Raw genomic sequence first — 19,655 nt, 5'->3', positions numbered from 1 at the left:
TCTGTCTGATTGTTCTATGCATGTACCGACTCGTCTGGTATGCGCCGGCCATTCATATTGTCGCTTATTTGTGACGTAATCAACAGGATTTCCACTAGATACAAAGTCAACATTTCTATATCGTAACAATTCCTGAAAAAAAAGAATGTCGCTTTTGGTCTTAATTTAAGGTTAGGCTTAGCAGTGTGGTTAAGGTGAGGGTTAAAATCAAACGTTAAAAATATAAATTGTAGAAATAGGCGGGGTTTATGACTTTGTGGCTGTTATAACTATACGACCAAAATAGAAGCCACTTTCTTGTACAGACCCAGGCTACCGGTTTGTTTCAATTCACGCTTTGGGGCTTGAATAATTTCATACGGTAAGCGTGTTTTTGAAACCTTAGCTACCTCTATATTTTCAATGCTGTAATTTTACTTGAGTTCTTTCAACTTTGACTTTCTGGAAATTTCCAAGGCAGTGCTAGCTAACGTTATCTAGCTAGGCTTCCAACAGTGGCAATAGTGCTTTCTCGCTTTTTAGCCTTTTATCTAATTTCTATCTAAAGAAACGGGTGTTCCGCTGTTAAATATAGTTAATAACAACATTTTGATATTTCTCCATAAAACTAAGTTGTACCAAATCGTTTTAACGTTAAACGTGTTACTTTCCAACATGTCTCTCCCAGGAGATACGCGCTAACACTGCAGCATCAAGATGTCGTACATGCTACCTCATCTCCACAACGGCTGGCAGGTCGACCAAGCCATTCTATCCGAGGAGGACAGAGCCCTGGTTATTAGGTTTGGACACGATTGGGACCCAACATGTATGAAAATGGACGAGGTGTTGTACAGCATAGCTGAAAAGGTAAGATGTATGTTATTGTACCAATGTTGATGTTTGTATTTCACATTTGTGAATACGTTTCATTGAACGTTGCTATTTTCACAGTACCAACATCACTATTCCTCCCTACAGGTGAAAAATTTTGCAGTCATCTATTTGGTGGACATCACAGAGGTGCCGGACTTCAATAAGATGTACGAGCTGTATGACCCTTGCACTGTCATGTTCTTCTTCAGGTGAGTTTTAAGTTATCCTGTCCGCCTTCACTTCAGAGCCCTGCAAACCAATTTCTAGTTTTGACTTGCTAAATTAATGCAAATGTTCAACAAAAATGGGTATTGTGAACACAGTCCGTATAGGCAAGTTGTGAAAAGCAAAGGGATGCTCAGCTTTAAACAGCCCCACGCTGCTGTTTTTTTGTCCTGCATGACTGAAACTAAAATATTCCTTCCCTCGACCTCTGCACTGTTCCAGGAACAAGCACATCATGATAGATCTGGGGACAGGTAACAACAACAAGATCAACTGGACCATGGAGGACAAGCAGGAGATGATTGACATTGTTGAGACCGTTTACCGAGGGGCGAGAAAAGGACGAGGTCTGGTCGTATCTCCGAAGGACTACTCCACAAAATACAGATACTGATTGGTTCTTCCCATTGCTTTGTGTGATGCCCAATGGGAGCAAATCTGTCTTTTCAATATTAAACTTTATGAACAGCTGGACTACAGACAGGCTCTCTTTTTATGTTACTGACAAGTCACCTTTTTTCCATCGCAGTTATTAAAACCATAATTTGTTATTTTATTTAATGTTGTGTTCATATTTGATACTGCCATTTAGTTATCACTTCACAGCCTGTATTCTCAGACCCAGAATAAGGCTTGTCCTCGATTAAAAAAAAAAAAAAAAAAAACATTCTCAATTGAAAGTGTTTCAGTTCAGGGTGGCTTAATCTGGAAAATTAGCGCATATGTTTAATCTGTGGTGTATATGTGATGTGCCTGGCTGCCTCGCGCTCCCTTCCTCAGGAAGATGACTGACAAGACTGTCAAATGTGTTGTAAGATCCTCCTGTCTGAGAAGGGCCTATTCGAAAACCTGCTGCACGGGCTCAACTGTCTCTACTGTGCTGGGATGTTCTACTCAACCCAACAACTGGTTGAACACACACAAGACAACCACACACAGAAGGCCAACTGACTTCGTGAGTTGGGAGTATAGACTCTACACAGATGACAGCAGTGACATTCGATTCCCCAACTTTGACATCAACACCATGTCCCCCAAAGACATCCTAGGAAACGCAGAGCTGAAACTGGCTGTGGTTACCAACTCTCTGGACCTGATCTTCCTTAAGATGCAGCCTGGTCATAAACAGGAAGTGTGTTAGAACTCCAGTAAAATGACTGCCACTTCAGTGAAGAGAAGTGTGTCACAGAGGAGAGCTACCAGGCCCATCTGAGTGGGAAGCACTGCATCCTGTCCACGCCGTCCTCAAGACCACAACATTTAAATGTATTTACTGCTACGGCGTCTACACAGGCAAGACCACGCAGAGAGTGGCTTCTCTATATGAACGCAGCTGCCACTTCAGTAAAGCTGTTGGATGAACTGCATCTGGGCAGCAGGTTTAGTACTCATCTTAGCATTCTTTCCAGAATGTTTTTTTTTTCCCCCTCTGTCACGTACGTCGATACATTACTGTGTTTTCATTTATAAAGCCCTTTTCCAAAAACTCACCCTGTACCGAACATCATCACTAACCTTAAGACATTTACCACACCCGGTCTCAGCAAAGGCTAACTGGAAATTCCTGTGTACTGATTTAGGTAAATATGTGTGTTGGGGTGTCAGTGTAACTGTGTGGGTAGAGTCCAATGTGTGTGCGTAGACCGTGCAAAAAAGGGGTCAATGCAGGTAGTCTGGGTAGCCATTTATTTAGCATTAAAGTTTAGCAGTCTTAAGGCTTAGGGCAGTGGTACTCTGGGCAGAGCAAAATTCAGTTGGTGGTACAGTAATCGGAAAAGGTTGGGAAGAACCGCTTAGGGGAAGCTGTTCAGGGTCCTGTTGGTTCCAGACATAGAGAACACTATGGCTTGGGTGGCTGGAGTCTTTGACAATTTTTGGGGCCTTCTTCTGACACCACCTGGTATAGTTGTCCTGGATGACAGGGAGCTCGCCCCAGTGATGTACTGGTCCGTACTTGGCACCTTGCAGTCAGGTGCCGTACCAAGTCGGGAAGCAGCCAGTCAAGATGGTGCAACTGTACAACTTTTTGAGGATCTGAGGTCTCTGACCTGCTCCCTATAGGCTGCCTCATCGTCGGTGATCAGGCCTGCTACCGTCGTGTCGTCAGTGAACTTGGTGTTGGAGTTGTGCATGGGTGAATAGGGAGTACAGGAGGGGACTAAGCACACACCCCTGAGGTCTCCCCATGTTTTATAAAATGAAGGTTAAATAAAAAAATAAATGGTCATCCATCTACAGCGCTGCAGAGCAAGATGAGGCTTGAGGCGGCCTTTAATGAGGCCATGGAGGCTAACAAGAAAGAGTGGGAGGCCCGGGCAGCCTTCCGTAAGCAATGAGAACAGGCAGCTCTAGTACAGGCCTAAACTGCTGCCCAGTCTGAGATTTAGCTAGACCCCTCTATTCAGCTGCCATTGGACCCCAGTGGGATGGAGAAACACCCCTCTGAGGAGTGTAAACATTTGCCTGGGCTGCGTACATTAAAACGTAATAAAACGTTCAAGTGAACGGAAATGGTGCTGTACTGAATGGACAGTTGAAAAACGTGGAGGGGTTGGGTTGTGGGTTCAAAATGCACAGCTGTGCTTTAAATACATCATTCATTGCTTGAAGCCATACCAAGGCACACACACCTTACTGAGCAAACTTATCTCAAAGTCTGTTCAAGAACGTACAAGAACATTTTGGGGAAATGTGTTGGTCAGTACAAACCGTTCCGAAACATAGCAAACGTTCAAGCGAACTGAACACACCCCTGGCTATCCAAACTTCTTGCTACTCCACGCCCACGGACGTTCATTTTTTTTCTCTGCAATGAGTCTGGATCTGAGTGCCTCCTTGACGATTTCTAGAACACATTCTAGCCGTTCCGATTGGTCCCAGAAACCGATGACCTTGTTTTGTACAACACTCCTCATTTTGACGTCACTTCAACGAAGTGGCAGTCTAGATTGAAAGTATTAGATTTTTATTTAGTCACATACATTGGATCACAGATGTAGTTGCAGAGTACAGTGACATTCAGAAGTGCAAGTGTGAATGAAACAATAAAAATATAATACATATTTTTAACTGTGACAATGATAAATATATATTCAGCATGATAAATGTCCATTGGGGTGGTGGCATGGTAGATGTCTGTTCAGCTCCTCGGAAATGTGTACGCAGAGGAACTTTTTTTGACCGCCTCCACAGCAGCCCCGTTGATGAGGATGGGGGTGTGCCAAGCCTGGTTCCTCCTGAAGTCCACAACCGGCTCCTTTGTTTTGCTGACGTTAAAGGAAGAGGTTGTTTACCTGGCACCACACCGTCAGAGTGCCTACCACGTCCCTGTAGGCCGGCTTGTCGTTGTTGGTAGTCAGATCTACTACAGTTGTGTCGTCAGCGAACTTGATGATGGAGTTGGAACTGTGTGAGGCCACGCAGTCTGGGGTATACAGGGAGTACAGGAGAGGACTGCGGCCGTACCCTTGTGGGCCCCCCGTGCTGAGGATCCATGTGGAGGGCGTAATTTTGCCTAACTTCACCACCTGGTGGCGGCCTGTCAGGAAGTCCAGGACCCAGTTGCACAGGGAGGAGTTTAGTCCCAAGGCCGTGAGGTAGGCGAATTGGAGAGGGTTGAGTGTGTCGGGGAGGGTGGAGGTGATGTGGTCTTTCTTTGACTAGACTCAAAGCACTTCATGATGACAGAAGTGAGTGCTACGGGTTGGTAGTAATTCCGTTCATTTACTTTCCCTTTCTTGGGCACGAGATGATAGTGAACATGTTGCAGCAGGTGGGGATAACGGCCTGAGCTAGAGAGAGATTGCAAATGTCAGAAAACACAACAGCTAGCTGGTCTGCACATGCTCTTTGGGCACGACTAGGGACTCCATCTGGGCCGGCAGCCTTGTGGGGGTTAACACGTATGGATGATTTATATACATCCTCCGTGGAGCCCGTAAGCATGTAGCAAACATAGAGCAGCGGAATAATTCAGTTTGAGTTGTCAGGCAATGTAAAGACTTCACCAGATACAGTACTTCCACACCAAGCCGTATCCCACAAAGAAGTAGTCTGAGGAGCTCTCCAAGAGACTGGCTGACCTGGGCTGAAGTGTCCACCCTGTTAGAGATGATGGCTGACCAGGAACTGAAACCAGAGGAACCAGAACAGAAGAACAGACATCTAGATACCTTTACCTGGCTGACTGCAGCAGAATGCAGTGCCCTGAAATGTATACTTGTATATTGATGTTGCTCTCTCTGCTAGTGTTGTCGAGTCATTGTCGACTTAGGTGTAGATGTTGACTTATTTGTTTTTTCGTAGAGCTGTACATCTAATGTTGACATTCTCACAGGCTACATGTTTACGACAAACATCTGTATGCAAATGTAAAAGTGAGGATTTTATTAGTTAAGCTATCAATTCAGGTTCAACAAAAGGTATTGATTCTGAGTGACACTCCATTTTCAGGGGTCTGTTTTGAGCGATGTGTTACATCATACAAACAGCTCTTCTAAATACACAATTTCTTCCTCGGGGGATATTTTTTCAGCCCATTGTTTAGAGCCCTTTGACCATGATTCAAATTGAAGAATCTTATACTGGCTGCTTGTTTTGAAATGCTGTCTTAACTGTTAAAGCTATAAAAGCACACCTGTATTTGGTATTATGTAAGTATACAAACTTGGATCATTGATGGCTGACTTTCAAACAACTAAACAATTAACTCTCATGTTCAGAACATAATGACCAGTGTTTGTCAATATTGTGTTTTTATATTACCATCAGAATAACTCTTTTCTGTAAAAAATGTGTCATTCTGTATGATAGTTAATGTCCATGGTTCCCAATAGTAACTTAATCTATTATGTGGGTACATGGGTCTATCAACCAGATGGGACTGACTGTATTAACTACTGTAACTGACCTTGTACTGTAATTACTGGTTGGCCAGCTAACTTATTTACAGAATGTGTATCAACAGCTATTCTTCCCTCTATTGAAACTATGTAATGGATTACATAGTTCACTCAGATACTGATTTGTGCCATAACCTCCAAGTTCACCTTTGTTTTCCTCACCATTGTTGTGTTTTATGTTTCTTTATTTGTTTGCTTCTTTGTTTTTGTCTACTCATTTTGTTGTATGTTATTATTTGGTGAAAACAGACAACCTCTAATGTTGTTTACCATTATTTTAATATGCTCATTCGTCACTTCTACTTCTTGTGTCACTTGCAATTAATTGTCAGTTTTGTACTATACCTGTTGAGTTTAATGGGTTCCTTCTTCAGAAGCAAATTTGTATTTAGACTTGAAGTTTTGAGCCTGCTGATGCATTGTGGCAGAACTGCAGAATCGAAACAAACCTTTTCTTATAAATAAATGTTTCACTGCTGTGACTTATTTCTCATGAATGTATGTGTAACGGATGTGAAATGGCTAGCTAGTTAGCGGGTACGCGCTACTAGCGTTTCAATCAGTTACGTCACTTGCTCTGAAACCTAGAAGTAGTGTTGCCCCTTGCTCTGCAAGGGCCGCGGCTTTTGTGGAGCGATGGGTAATGATGCTTCGTGGGTGACCGTTGTTGATGTGTGCAGAGGGTCCCTGGTTCGCGCCCGTGTCGGGGCGAGGGGACGGTTTAAAGTTATACTGTTACATATGTCCAAGTTAGGCGGTCTCTAAACAAAGTAAAAATACTGATGGAATGCTTCCCACAGTCGTGTGAAGCTGGCAGGATGTCGTTTGGGTGGTGGATCATTCTTTATACACACAGAAAACTGCTGAGCGTGAAAAACCCAACATTGTTGCAGTTCTTGACACAAACAAACAGGTGCATGTCCTGTGAAAGGTTGTTTTGAATGGTCATCCAACACGGAATTCCTGCTCGGCATCTTTTCTAGAGCTGTCTTTTTGACCTGAAGATCACTGACGTCATGACTTGATCTATACCGCGATCAAAGCAAGCTCCGACTGGGGAAAATCTATTTGAAAGGTCATCCAACTCAGAATTCCAATTTGAGAACTCTTTCTTAAGCTCCGACTTTCGACCTGAAGATCACTGACGTCATGATTTGATTTCATCTTTTTCCGAGTCCCAGTTGTCTTGAGCCTCATACCCTTGCTAGTCGGAACTACGAAATTTTGATATTTTCGACTTGCTAACTGGTTGTAGTCATACACGTGCCGCGTTCAAAGATTAAGCAAGTCGGAAACTTCCAATTCCAATGTAAATGCAGCATTGAAAGCGCCATAGAGTTTGCCAGTTTGTATTCCTAAAACCCGGAAATTAATTACCTCTGGGTAGTTCAGTCATTTTTTTTTATTTAACAAGGCCATGGGAAAAATGGAATGAACTCAGAAAATAAGGTCTGAGGGTAACACAGGCTTACGAGATCTTATACGTTTTGTTCTATAAGATAATAACTGTCAGTTAACATGACTTTTATGAATTATGAAGCCTTTATGTGCTTACATAAATTCTTCAAAATTCACAAAAAGTGACGTTGGCTGATGAAGATTATCTCATAGAACAAAAGGTATAAGAACTCCTAAGCCTGGGTTTACCAAATACCCTTTTTGGGGTTTATCCAAAAACACTATTTTCTCTATAGGCTTTGTCCAATGAACCACGGCGGAGTTTGTGCCTACAAAAAGACGACATATACTGAAACAAATTGTAGGGCTTTATATGCCGTTTTGTTACTTTTTAGTGACGTAATGCGCAAGCGTAAATAACAGAATTCGTATTTTCACCAACAGACCCAGGCTACCAGTTTGGTTCAGGGCTTTGGTGCTTGTGATCATTTTATAAAGGTAAGCGTTTTTGACCGAGGTAAAGGCAGTTTCAGGTTGGATATTCACCTGTAGTTTTCCTTATGTCCACCAACAGCAGTTAGGGATGGTCAACATAGTGACAAATCACATTTTTCAAATTTCAATAGCTCTTTAACCATTACTCCAAACACTTTCAGAACTGGTTGTAGCTAACCCGATGGCATAGACACACATTGCACACTCTTTAGTTTGTCCATTTTCATCTCACATGGTTTTACATGAATTTTTCAAAATGTAGGATTTCAATAGCTCCTTAGTCATGTGACCTAGTGACTTCAAACAAGGTTCAGAATGTCCACTCAGTGGGCCTACACATTGCACACCCTTTAGTTTGTCCATTTTTCTCTCACATGGTTTTCCATGAATTTTTCAAAGTGTAGAATTTCAATAGCTCCTTGGTCATGTGACCTACTGACCTCAAACAAGGTTCAGAATGTCCACTGACTATACCTTCATATTGCACACTCTGATGTTTGTCTACTTTCATCTCATGCTATTAGACTTAAATCTGTAAGCTTTGCAGGCCTTCATTTTACATGGGTGTTTAAAAAAAACATTTAAGTCAACAAATGTTCCATCCTCGCAATAACTATCTTTCACATGGACACTGAAAAGATCCGCAAATGGCTCTATGTGGAATGGATGAAGGACAGGAGAGGTGTTCAAACAGAGGTGCGTAAAGGAAGGCGCACAGGTAGGCCTTATAAAAACAATGTTTCATATGCTCTTTTTAATCACGGTAATAGGCAGTGATTTGTCAGTCACAGTGCGCTTGGTAACGTGAAAGAATCCTTTTTATAGCATCACTTTCATATACTGTACATTAAGACAAATCCTTCTACGTTGAGTATTAGAACGCAGTTTACATAACCTGATAATGACTTGATATTTGAGTGCATTCACAACAAGCCACCTGCAGACAACTTACAAAATGCACTATTGCATTTGAGGGTTTGTTTTTCTGATAGAAATAGTAGGCCATGCATCAAATAACTATTTTCAACTGGGAAAATAAACTCCTATGTCTTTGTGAGTAAAATCCTTTTTTCCAAAATTGATTTAGGTACATTTTTGTGAAGAGGTATGAGGGTTGTGATATGGGTCATTTAATAGTAAAATCATTTAAGGGATCAATACATTTCTATTTTGCTTCCCCAGTATCTGCATGAACCATCAGGCCCAGTGTTTTTGGTTGACCCTGCTGGACAGAAAGAGAAGGAGGAATCGGAACACGCTGCATTCAAATTCAGGTCTTAGTTATTCCATTGTACTGGATCTAATACATATTAGCATTTTACATACATTCATCAGTGTAATACTTTTTTATGACATACTGTCAAAAACTCTCTTGGCTGCTGGCTCTGTCACTTTCAGACATGAGCAGAGCAGACTTGAACCACAGGGGTTCTCTGTAAAGAGAGAGTAATCCAAAAGGCACAGACACACCCCTTGACTTTTAATTGGCACCTGTATGTATTCTCTCCTGATTGGCTCTGTGATGCACAGTCTGGCAGTCTGACTAAAGCGCCAGAGGTATGAGGAGAGACATCCTCCTTTGTATATATGGAAACAAATATATCCTAACACTTTGGATCCTATTCTTGGACAGTTAGAAGACACAATGCATCAATGCAACAACAATCTTTTTTTACTAATTACTGTCCATGAGTAACCTCAACCTTGTGGGTCTATGGGTGTTTGGGCCAATAAAGTGCCAACTCAATTCTACCACTGACTAGTCTCTCATGCCCCTATGAACGGGGACACAGGGCAATAGTTTTTATCTAAACCTCTAAACCAGCCCTTTTTTACTGGAGTACACTAACCCCTAAATGGGGCTCTTTTCTTGACATATAGTAGCAGTTTACCAGATAACAAGTCAAGAAGATCAAAAATCTGATTGTTGTAAGGGTGTATTACATCCTGTGCTGGCCCCATTGTCATATCCATTCTGGATTCTGAGTGGTAAAATCATAGCTGATTTTGGCAGCCATAATCTTTAGGGATTTCGTGGGTTATTGTCTATGTGTAAGTTGCCTGTGTCTGCACTTTTCGTATATAGCTTCACGTTCGTTTTGTTGTTTTTTGTATAGTTTGTCAAGTGTTCTTCGTTTCGGTAAATAAATAGAAGAATGTATTACTATCACGCTGCGCCTTGGTCCTCCTCTCTTCATCCAAACGACGAACGTGACAGATCCAAGCACCACCCTCCTTTTGAAGCTTCCAGTCTGTTACTTTAACTCTACCGACATGTACGTATTACCTCAATTACCTCAACTATCCTCGCTACTGTTATTTTACTTTAATTATGTTATTTATATTTTTTACTTATCTATTTTTTACTTAACCAACAATGCAGTTAAGAAAAATAAGTGTTAAGGGCTTGTAAGTAATACGTACATGTCGGTAGGGTTAAAGTGACTCTGCAGAGAAGAATGGGTGAAATAGCCCAAATACAGGTGACAAGCTTGCAGCATCATACCCAAGAAGACTCGAGGCTGTAATCACGGCCAAATGTGCTCCAACAAAGTACTATACTGAGTAATGGGTCTGAATATTTCTGTAAATGTGATATTTTAGTTTTCTATTTTTTATAAATTAGCAAACATTTCTAAAACCTGTTTTTGCTTTGTCATTATGGGGTATTGTGTGTAGGTTCTGTACCTGTTGTATTTAGCGCATGTGACAAATAAAATTTGATTTGAGATCCTCTCAAGTTCTGTCAGGTTGGATGGGGAGCGTTGCTGCACAGCTATTTTCAGGTCTCTCCAGAGATGTTCAATCGGGTTCAAGTCTGGGCTCTGACTGTGCCACTCAAGGACATTCAAACACTTGGCAAATCAAGTTTTGTTTGTCACATGCACTTAATACAACAGGTATAGATAGACCTTACAGTGAAATGCTTACTTACAAGCCCTTAACCAACAATGCTTTAAGAAGTTAAGAAAAATAAATACAATAAGTGTTAAGTAAAAAATAGAAAATAAAAGTGACAAATAATTTTACAGCAGCAGTTAAATAACAACCAAGGCTACATACAGGGGGTATCGGTACAGAGTCAATGTGCGGGGGCACCGGTTAGTTGAGGTAATTGAGGTAATATGTACAGTTGAAGTCAGAAATGTACATACATCTTAGCCAAATACATTTAAACTCAGTTTGTCACAATTCCTGACATTTAATCCTCGTAAAAATTCCCTGTCTTAGGTCAGTTAGGATCACCACTTTATTTTAAGAATGTGAAATGTCAGAATAATAGTAGAGAGAATGATTTATTTAAGCTTTTATTTCTTTCCTCACATTCCCAGTGGGTCAGAAGTGTCACGGCCATCAAAAGAAGTGGACCAAAGTGCAGCGTGGTAAGCGTACATATTCCTTTTATTTTAGAAAATGACGCCAACAAAACAACAAACGAAGAAAACAACCGTGAAGCTTAGAGGGCTAAATGCCACTAACAAAGATAACTACCCACACTGAAAGGAGGGAAAAAGGGCTACCTAAGTATGATTCCCAATCAGAGGCAAAGATAGACAGCTGTCCCTGATTGAGAACCATACTCGGCCAAAACATAGAAATAAAGAAACATAGAAAACAAAGCATAGAATGCCCACCCCAAATCACACCCTGACCTAACCAAATAGAGACATAAAAAGGTTCTCTAAGGTCAGGGCGTGACAAGAAGATTACATACACTCAATTAGTATTTGGTAGCATTGCCTTTAAATTGTTTAACTTGGGTCAAACGTTTCAGGTAGCCTTCCACAAGCTTCCCAACCAGAAGTTGGGTGAATTTTGGCCCATTCCTCATGACAGAGCTGGTGTAACTGAGTCAGGTTTGTAGGCCTCCTTGCTCGCACACGCTTTTTCAGTTCTGCCCACAAATTTTCTATAGGATGAGGTCAGGGCTTTGTGATGGCCACTCCAATACCTAGACTTTGTTGTCCTTAAGCCATTTTGCTACAACTTTGGAAGTATGCTTGGGGTCATTGTCCATTTGGAAGACCCATTTGCGACCAAGCTTTAACTTCCTGACTGATGTCTTGAGATGTTGCTTCAATATATCCACATAATTTCTCCTCCTCGTGATGCCATCTATTTTGTGAAGTGCACCAGTCCCTCAAATCAAAGAGTATTTGTCACGTGCGCTGAATACAACAGGTGTGTAGACCTTACAGTGAAATGCTTACTTACAGGCTCTATCCAATAGTGCACAAAAGGTGTTAGGTGAACAATAGGTAAGTAAAGAAATAAAACAACAGTAAAAAGACAGGCTATATACAGTAGCGAGGCTATAAAAGTAGCGGGCTACATAAAGACACCGGTTAGTCAGGCTGATTGAGGTAGTATGTACATGTAGAAATGGTTAAAGTGACGATGCATATATGATGAACAGAGAGTAGCAGTAGCATAAAAGAGGGGTTGGCGGGTGGTGGGTGGCGGGACACAATGCAGATAGCCAGGTTAGCCAATGTGCGGGAGCACTGGTTGGTCGGCCCAATTGAGGTAGGATGTACATAATGTATAGTTAAAGTGACTATGCATATATGATAAACAGAGAGTAGCAACAGCGTAAAAAAAGGGGTTGGGGGGGCACACGATTCAAATAGTCCGGGTAGCCATTTGATTACCTGTTCAGGAGTCTTATGGCTTGGGGGTAAAAACTGTTGAGAAGCCTTTTTATCCTAAACTTGGCACTCCGGTACCGCTTGCCATGCGGTAGTAGAGAGAACAGTTTATGACTGGGGTGGCTGCGGTCTTTGACAATTTTTAGGGCCTTCCTCTGACACCTCCTGCAGCAAAGCACCCCCACAACATGATGCTGCCACCCCTGTGCTTCACGGTTGGGATGGTGTTCTTCGGCTTGCAAGCCTCCCCCTTTTTCCTCCAAACATAACGATGGTCATTATGGCCAAACAGTTCTATTTTTGTTTCATCAGACCAGAGGACATTTCTCCAAAAAGTACGATCTTTATCCCCAAGTGCAGTTGCAAACCTTAGTCTGGCTTTTTTTAATGGAGGTTTTGGAGCAGTGGCTTCTTCCTTGCCGAGCGGCCTTTCAGGTTATGTCGATATAGGACTTGTTTTACTGTGGATATAGACACTTTTGTACCGGTTTCCTCCAGTATTTTCACAAGGTCCTTTGCTGTTGTTCTGGGATTGATTTGCACTTTTCACACCAAAGTACGTTCATCTCTAGGAGACAGGACACACCTCCTTCCTGAGCAGTATGATGGCTGCGTGGTCCCATGGTGTTTATACTTGCGTACTATTGTTTGTACAGATGTACGTGGTACCTTCATGCGTTTGGAAATTGCTCCCAAGGATGAACCAGACATATGGAGGTCTGATTTCTTGGCTGATTTCTTTTGATTTTCCCATGATGTCAAGCAAAGAGGCACTGAGTTTGAAAGTAGGCCTTGAAATACATCCACAGGTACACCTCCAATAGGCTAATTGACATCATTTGAGTCAATCAGAAGCTTCTAAAGCCATGACATTTTCCAAGCTGTTGAAAGGCACAGTCAACTTAGTGTATGTAAACTTCAGACCCACTGGAATTGTGATACATTGAATTATAAGTGAAATAATCTGTCTGTAAACAATTGTTGGAAAAATTACTTGTGTCATGAACAAAGTAGATGTCCTAACCGACTTGCCAAAACTATAGTTTGTTTACAAGAAATTTGTGGAGAGGTTGAAAAACGAGTTTTAATGACTCCAACCTAAGTGTATGTAAACTTCCAACTTCAACTGTACATCCCTGGGGCCAATCTTCCTGTCCCGAAGCCACTCCTGCATTGTCTTGGCTGTGTGCTTAGGGTCGTTGTCCTGTTGGAAGGTGAACTTTTGCCCCAGTCTGAGGTCTTGAGCCCTCTGGAGCAGGTTTTCATCAAGGATCTCTATATACTTTGCTCCGTTCATCTTTCCCTCGATCCTGACTAGTCTCCCAGTCCATGCCGCTAAACAACATCCTCACAGCATGATGCTGCCACCACCATGCTTCACCGTAGGGATGTATTTATTTTATTTTTATTTTTTATTTCACCTTTATTTAACCAGGTAGGTCAGTTGAGAACAAGTTCTCATTTACAACTGCGACCTGGCCAAGATAAAGCAAAGCAGTGCGACACAAACAACAACACAGAGTTACACATGGAATAAACAAACGTACAGTCAATAACACAATAGAAAAGTCTATATACAGTGTGTGCAAATGAAGTAAGATTAGGGAGGTAAGGCAATAAATAGGCCATAGTGGCAAAATAATTACAATTTAGCAATTAAACACTGGAGTGACAGATGAGCAGAAGATGAATGTGCAAGTAGAGATACTGGGGTGCAAAGGAGCAAAAAAATAAATAACAATATGGGGATGAGGTAGTTGGGTGGGCTATTTACAGATTGGTTATGTACAGGTGCTGTAACGGCTTTCGTCCTCGTCTGAGGAGGAGTAGCAAGGATAGGACCAATGTGCAGCGTGGTAAGTGTCCATAATAGATTTTTAATAAATTAAAATGAACACAGAACAAAAATAACAAAACACGAACAAACAACCGAAACAGTCCCGTATGGTGCAAACACTGAAACAGGAAACAACCACCCACAAAACACAATAGAAAACAGGCTACCTAAATATGGCTCCCAATCAGAGACAACGACTGATACCTGCCTCTGATTGAGAACCATACTAGGCCAAACACATAGAAATATAACAGAACAAAACATAGAAAAACAACATAGAATGCCCACCCCAACTCACGCCCTGACCAACTAAAATAAAGACATATAAAAAAGGAACTAAGGTCAGAACGTGACAGGTGCAATGATCTGTAAGCTGCTCTGACAGCTGATGCTTAAAGTTAGTGAGGGAGATATGAGTCTCCAGCGTGACCAGTGAAATATACCTGCTAGAGCATGTGCTACGGGTAGGTGCTGCTATGGTGACCAGTGAGCTGAGATAAGGCGGGGCTTTACCTTTAGCAGAGACTTATAGATGACCTGGAGCCAGTGGGTTTGGCGACGAATATGAAGCGAGGGCCAGCCAACGAGAGCATACAGGTTGCAGTGGTGGGTAGTATATGGGGCTTTGGTGACAAAACGGATGGCACTGTGATAGACTGCATCCAGTTTGCTGAGTAGAGTGTTGGAGGCTATTTTGTAAATGACATCGCCGAAGTCAAGTATCGGTAGGGTAGTCAGTTTTACGAGGGTATGTTTGGGTGCATGAGTAAAGGATGCTTTGTTGCGAAATAGGAAGCCAATTCTATATTTAATTTTTGATTGGAGATGCTTGATGTAAGTCTGGAAGGAGAGTTTACAGTCTAACCAGACATCTAGGTATTTGTAGTTGTCCACATATTCTAAGTCAGAACTGTCCAGAGTAGTGATGCTAGACGGTTGGGCAGGTGCGGGCAGCTATCGGTTGAATAAGAATGTTATGATTGACAGTCGATACGGTTGCGGAGGCCAGGTCGATGAAAACAGCTGCATAGTATTGTCTTTTATTGATGGTAGTTATGATATCGTTTAGGACCTTGAGCGTGGCTGAGGTACACCCATGACCAGCTCAGAAACCAGATTGCATAGCGGAAAAGGTACGGTGGGATTCAAAATGGTCAGTGATCTGTTTGTTAACTTGGCTTTCGAAGACCTTAGAAAGGCAGGGCAGGATGGATATAGGTATGTAACAGTTTGGGTCTAGGGTTTCTCCCCCTTTGAAGAGGGGGATGACCGCGGCAGCTTTCCAATCTTTAGGGATGCTTATTTAAGATGGTGAGGAAAGCACTTTTAAAGAATAACCAGGCATCCTCTACTGACGGAATGAGGTCAATACCCTTCCAGGATACCCGGGCCAGGTCGTTTAGAAAGGTCTGCTCGCTGAAGTGTTTTAGGGATTTGACAGTGATGAGGGGTGGTGGTTTGACCACGTACCCATTTACGGATGCAGGCAATGAGGCAGTGATCGCTGAGATCCTGGTTGAAGACAACAGAGGTGTATTTAGAGGGCAGGTTGGTCAGGATGATATCTAAGAGGGTGCCCGTGTTTACGGATTTAGGGTTGTACCTGGTAGGTTCCATGATAATTTGTGTGAGATTGAGGGCATCTGGCTTAGATTGTAGGACGGCCGGGGTGTTAAGCATATCCCAGTTTAGGTCACCTAACAGTACAAACTCTGAAGATAAATGGGGGGCGATTAATTCACATATGGTGTCCAAGGCACAGCTGGGGGTTGAGGGGGTCTATAACAAGCGGGAACAGTGAGAGACTTATTTCTGGAAAGGTCAAACTGTTTAGGCACAGACCTGGATAGCATGACAGAACTCTGCAGGCTGTCTCTGTGGTAAATTGCAACTCCACCCCCTTTGGCAGTTCTATCTTGGCAGAAAATGTAGTTGGGGATGGAAATTTCAGAATTTTTGGTGGCCTTCCTAAGCCAGGATTCAGACACGGCTAGGACATCAGGGTTGGCGGAGTGTGCTAAAGCGGTGAAAATAAAAAAAACTTAGGGAGGGCAGGATGGTGCCAGGTTTCTTCCAGAAGTGAGGCTTGGCATTCAGGCCGAAGAGTTCAGTATTGGTTTCATCAGACCAGAGAATCTGGTTTCTATCTTGTTTTTCATGGTCTGAGGATCCTGTAGGTGCCTTTTGGCAAATACCAAGCTGGCTGTCATGTGCCTTTTACTGAGGAGTGGCTTCCATCTGGCCACACTACCATAAAGGCCTGATTGGTGGAGTGCTGCAGAGATGGTTGTCCGTCTGGAAGATTCTCCCATCTCTACAGAGGAACTCTGGTGCTCTGTCAGAGTGACCATCAGGTTCTTGGTCACCTCCCTAACCAAGGCCCTTCTCCCCCGATTGCTCAGTTTGGCCGGGGGCCAGCTCTAGGAAGAGTCTTGGTGGTCCCAAACTTCTTCCATTTAAGAATGATGGAGGCCATTGTGTTCTTGTGGGCCTTCAATGCTGCAGATATCTTTTGGTACCCTTTAATATAGACAGGACTGTGCCTTTCCAAATCATGTCCAATCAATTGAATTTACCACAGGTGGACTCCAATCAAGTTGTAGAAACATCTCAAGGATGATCAATGGAAACCAGTGGTGGAAAAAGTACCAAATTGTCATACTTGAGTAAAAGTAAAGATACCCTAATAGAAAATGACTCAATTTAAAGTGAAAGTTACCCAGTAAAATACTACTTAAGTAGAAGTATTTGATTTTCAATGTACTTAAGTATCAAAAGTAAATGTAGTTGCTCAACTATACTTAAGTATAAAAAGTAAAAGTACAAATAATTTAAAATTCCTTATATTAAGCAAACCAGATAGCACCATTTTCTTGTTCTTTTAAATGTACAGATAGCCAGGGGCATGGTCCAACACTCAGACATAACTTACAAACAATTGGACCATTTTCTGTACTGCTAAGCAGTTAACATTTAAATGTGGTTGTCAGGGAAAATGAATTGAGTAAAAAATACATTTATTTTCTTTAGGAATGTAGTGAAGTAAAATAAAGTAAAGTACAGATACCCTAAACAACTATTTAAGTAGTACTTTCAAGTATTTTTACTTAAGTACTTTACATCACTGATGGAACTTTGAGTCTCATAGCAAAGGTCTGAATACTTTTATTTTGAATGAACTGGCAAACATTTCTACGAACATGTTTTCACTTTGTCATTTTGGCGTATGTGTGTGATGGGATGTATAGACAATATGGTTAGAATATGTAGCTACAGCAGTAGTTAAATAGGATAGTTCTTGACTAGAATACGATATATACTGTACATATGAAGTGGGTAAAACAGTATATAAACATTATTAAAATGACCAGTGTTCCATGACCAGTGTTCCATTTCAATGAAGAATCTCCATTGAAAGTGTGTTATAGTTCAGGACTAGACTTAATCTGGGCCTGGAAAATTGTCCCTTATGTTTAATCTGTATGTCTTTGTGACCTGTTTCTCCTGAAATGTTATGGGTAGTGCTGTGATGACAGGAAGACTTGGAATGACGATTGTTTACATGGTGATATCCCATTAAATGATATAGCAAATGCCATAGGCTGATGTAACACAACAATAGATCAGTAATAACTAGCCTCTGTGTAGCCCTTTGTCAAGGCATATCTTCTGTCCCAGAAATCGGGTGAAGTTAGCCGATCTGATATGTGTTAACCCGAGGGCTTGGTCACTTAGAAGTCTGCTGCTCCTCCATACCAGCCTGGGTCATCAGGTCAGCAACGTTCTTCTCCAGGCCATCAATTCCAGTCCCCACGTCATCCAGTGGGTTGGTTAAGGGCAGTCTCGCAATATATGTATTTACATTATTATTATAATACACTGTGCATAGTTAGGTTGTACATGAAACAGTATTTCTTAACAGAGAAAATAAATGAAATGCATATTTTATTCTCTGAAAAACCACTGGATTTTCATAAACCCTTTTTTAATCTCTGATTAAAAAAACAGCTGCAATTTTGAGATTAGGTCTATTGCTTGAATATCCTATTTGTATGCACCATAAGCTCAACGGCAGCTTTTACATGCTGTTCTTCAATAGCAGAGAGTCATTCTATACAACAGTTGCTAGTAGTAGGGTATGATTAAAATGATATTTTTTAGAAACAATCTTGTCAGAGATGATTTGAAATGTATTGTGAAGTTTCTGCATCGTCGCTTCCATCTGTGGGAGAGACAACACAAACAATCATTTCTTAGATACAAATGTTACCATCGGCGTAAGAAAAACGCTACACAGATAAGAAACTTACCATTTCTGTCAATTCATTTGCGGCTTTTGAGTTGGATTCGGACATCCTGATTCAGCCGTGGTTTCAAAGTCAATGGGATTTGTCTATGAAGTTGTGCGTCCCTGTCCCTGCGTGTCATTCTTGGCAACAATGTTTCAACTGAAACGCACAGGCGGGAGTTAAACATTACTTTGGGAGACCTTTACTAAAGAGTGTGTATGTAGTCTCCATACAATCTATAGAGTGTGTACCTTTTCATAAATCATTAATTAGGCTAACAATCAGATGTTTTTCAACAAAAGACATGTCTAATTCTGAAAATTATACTGAACAAAAATATAAACGCAACATGTAAAGTGTAGGTCCCATGTTTCATGAGCTGAAATAAAAGATCCCAGAAATGTTTCATATGCACACAAATATTATTTCTCTCAAATGTTGGTGCGCAAATGTGTTTACATCCCTGTTAGTGAGCATTTCTCCTTTGCCAAGATAATCCATCCACCTGACAGGTGTGGCATATCAAGAAGCTGATTAAACAGCATGATCATTACACAGGTGCACTTTGTGCTGGGGACAATAAAAGGACACTCTAAAATGTGCTGTTTTGTCACACAACACAATGCCACAGATGTTTAAGGGAGCTTGGAATTGGCATGCTGACCGCAGAAATGTCCACCAGAGCTCTTGCCAGAGACCACATGTAACCACGCCAGTCCAGGACCTCCACATCCGGCTTCTTCACCTGCTACTTCACCATGACTGCACCCTTGTTCAGTCCTGTGAAGTCCATAGATTACGGCCTAATGAATTTATTTCAATTGACTGATTTCCTATGAACTGTAACTCAGTAAAACCGTTGAAATTGTTGCATGTTGCATTTGTATTTCTGTTCAGTATAGTTAATGCATTGTGGCCTACTAGGCGTGGTTATACAGCACAGAATGGTTGGTAGTCAAACTGAAACGAAGTTTAAGAGGAACGGACTACAGAACGGTAGGCTCAA

At 41.7% G+C, this 19,655-nt stretch overlaps 1 protein-coding gene across 1 annotated transcript; it reads left to right on the top strand.

Moving 5' to 3' along the window:
• Positions 1 to 81: 81 nt before the first annotated feature.
• On the top strand, positions 82 to 1,636 carry LOC120022241 (thioredoxin-like protein 4A). The gene is made up of 4 exons (XM_038966123.1): positions 82 to 361; positions 668 to 849; positions 961 to 1,064; positions 1,303 to 1,636. Exons 2-4 carry the CDS (start codon positions 697 to 699, stop codon positions 1,472 to 1,474), a joined length of 429 nt encoding a protein of 142 aa, XP_038822051.1. The 5' UTR covers positions 82 to 361; positions 668 to 696; the 3' UTR covers positions 1,475 to 1,636.
• Positions 1,637 to 19,655: the final 18,019 nt, after the last annotated feature.

The sequence above is a fragment of the Salvelinus namaycush genome, chromosome 27 (genome assembly GCF_016432855.1).
Source record: "Salvelinus namaycush isolate Seneca chromosome 27, SaNama_1.0, whole genome shotgun sequence".
NCBI lineage: Eukaryota > Metazoa > Chordata > Actinopteri > Salmoniformes > Salmonidae > Salvelinus > Salvelinus namaycush.
This window is presented reverse-complemented; position numbering and strand designations above follow the sequence as displayed.

Coding starts and splice junctions, on each gene's coding strand:
- LOC120022241 (XM_038966123.1), top strand. CDS start 697: ATGTCGTACATGCTACCTCATCTCCACAACGGCTGGCAGGTCGACCAA. Junction 850..960: donor TGTACAGCATAGCTGAAAAG/GTAAGATGTATG, acceptor TCCTCCCTACAG/GTGAAAAATTTTGCAGTCAT. Junction 1,065..1,302: donor ACTGTCATGTTCTTCTTCAG/GTGAGTTTTAAG, acceptor GCACTGTTCCAG/GAACAAGCACATCATGATAG.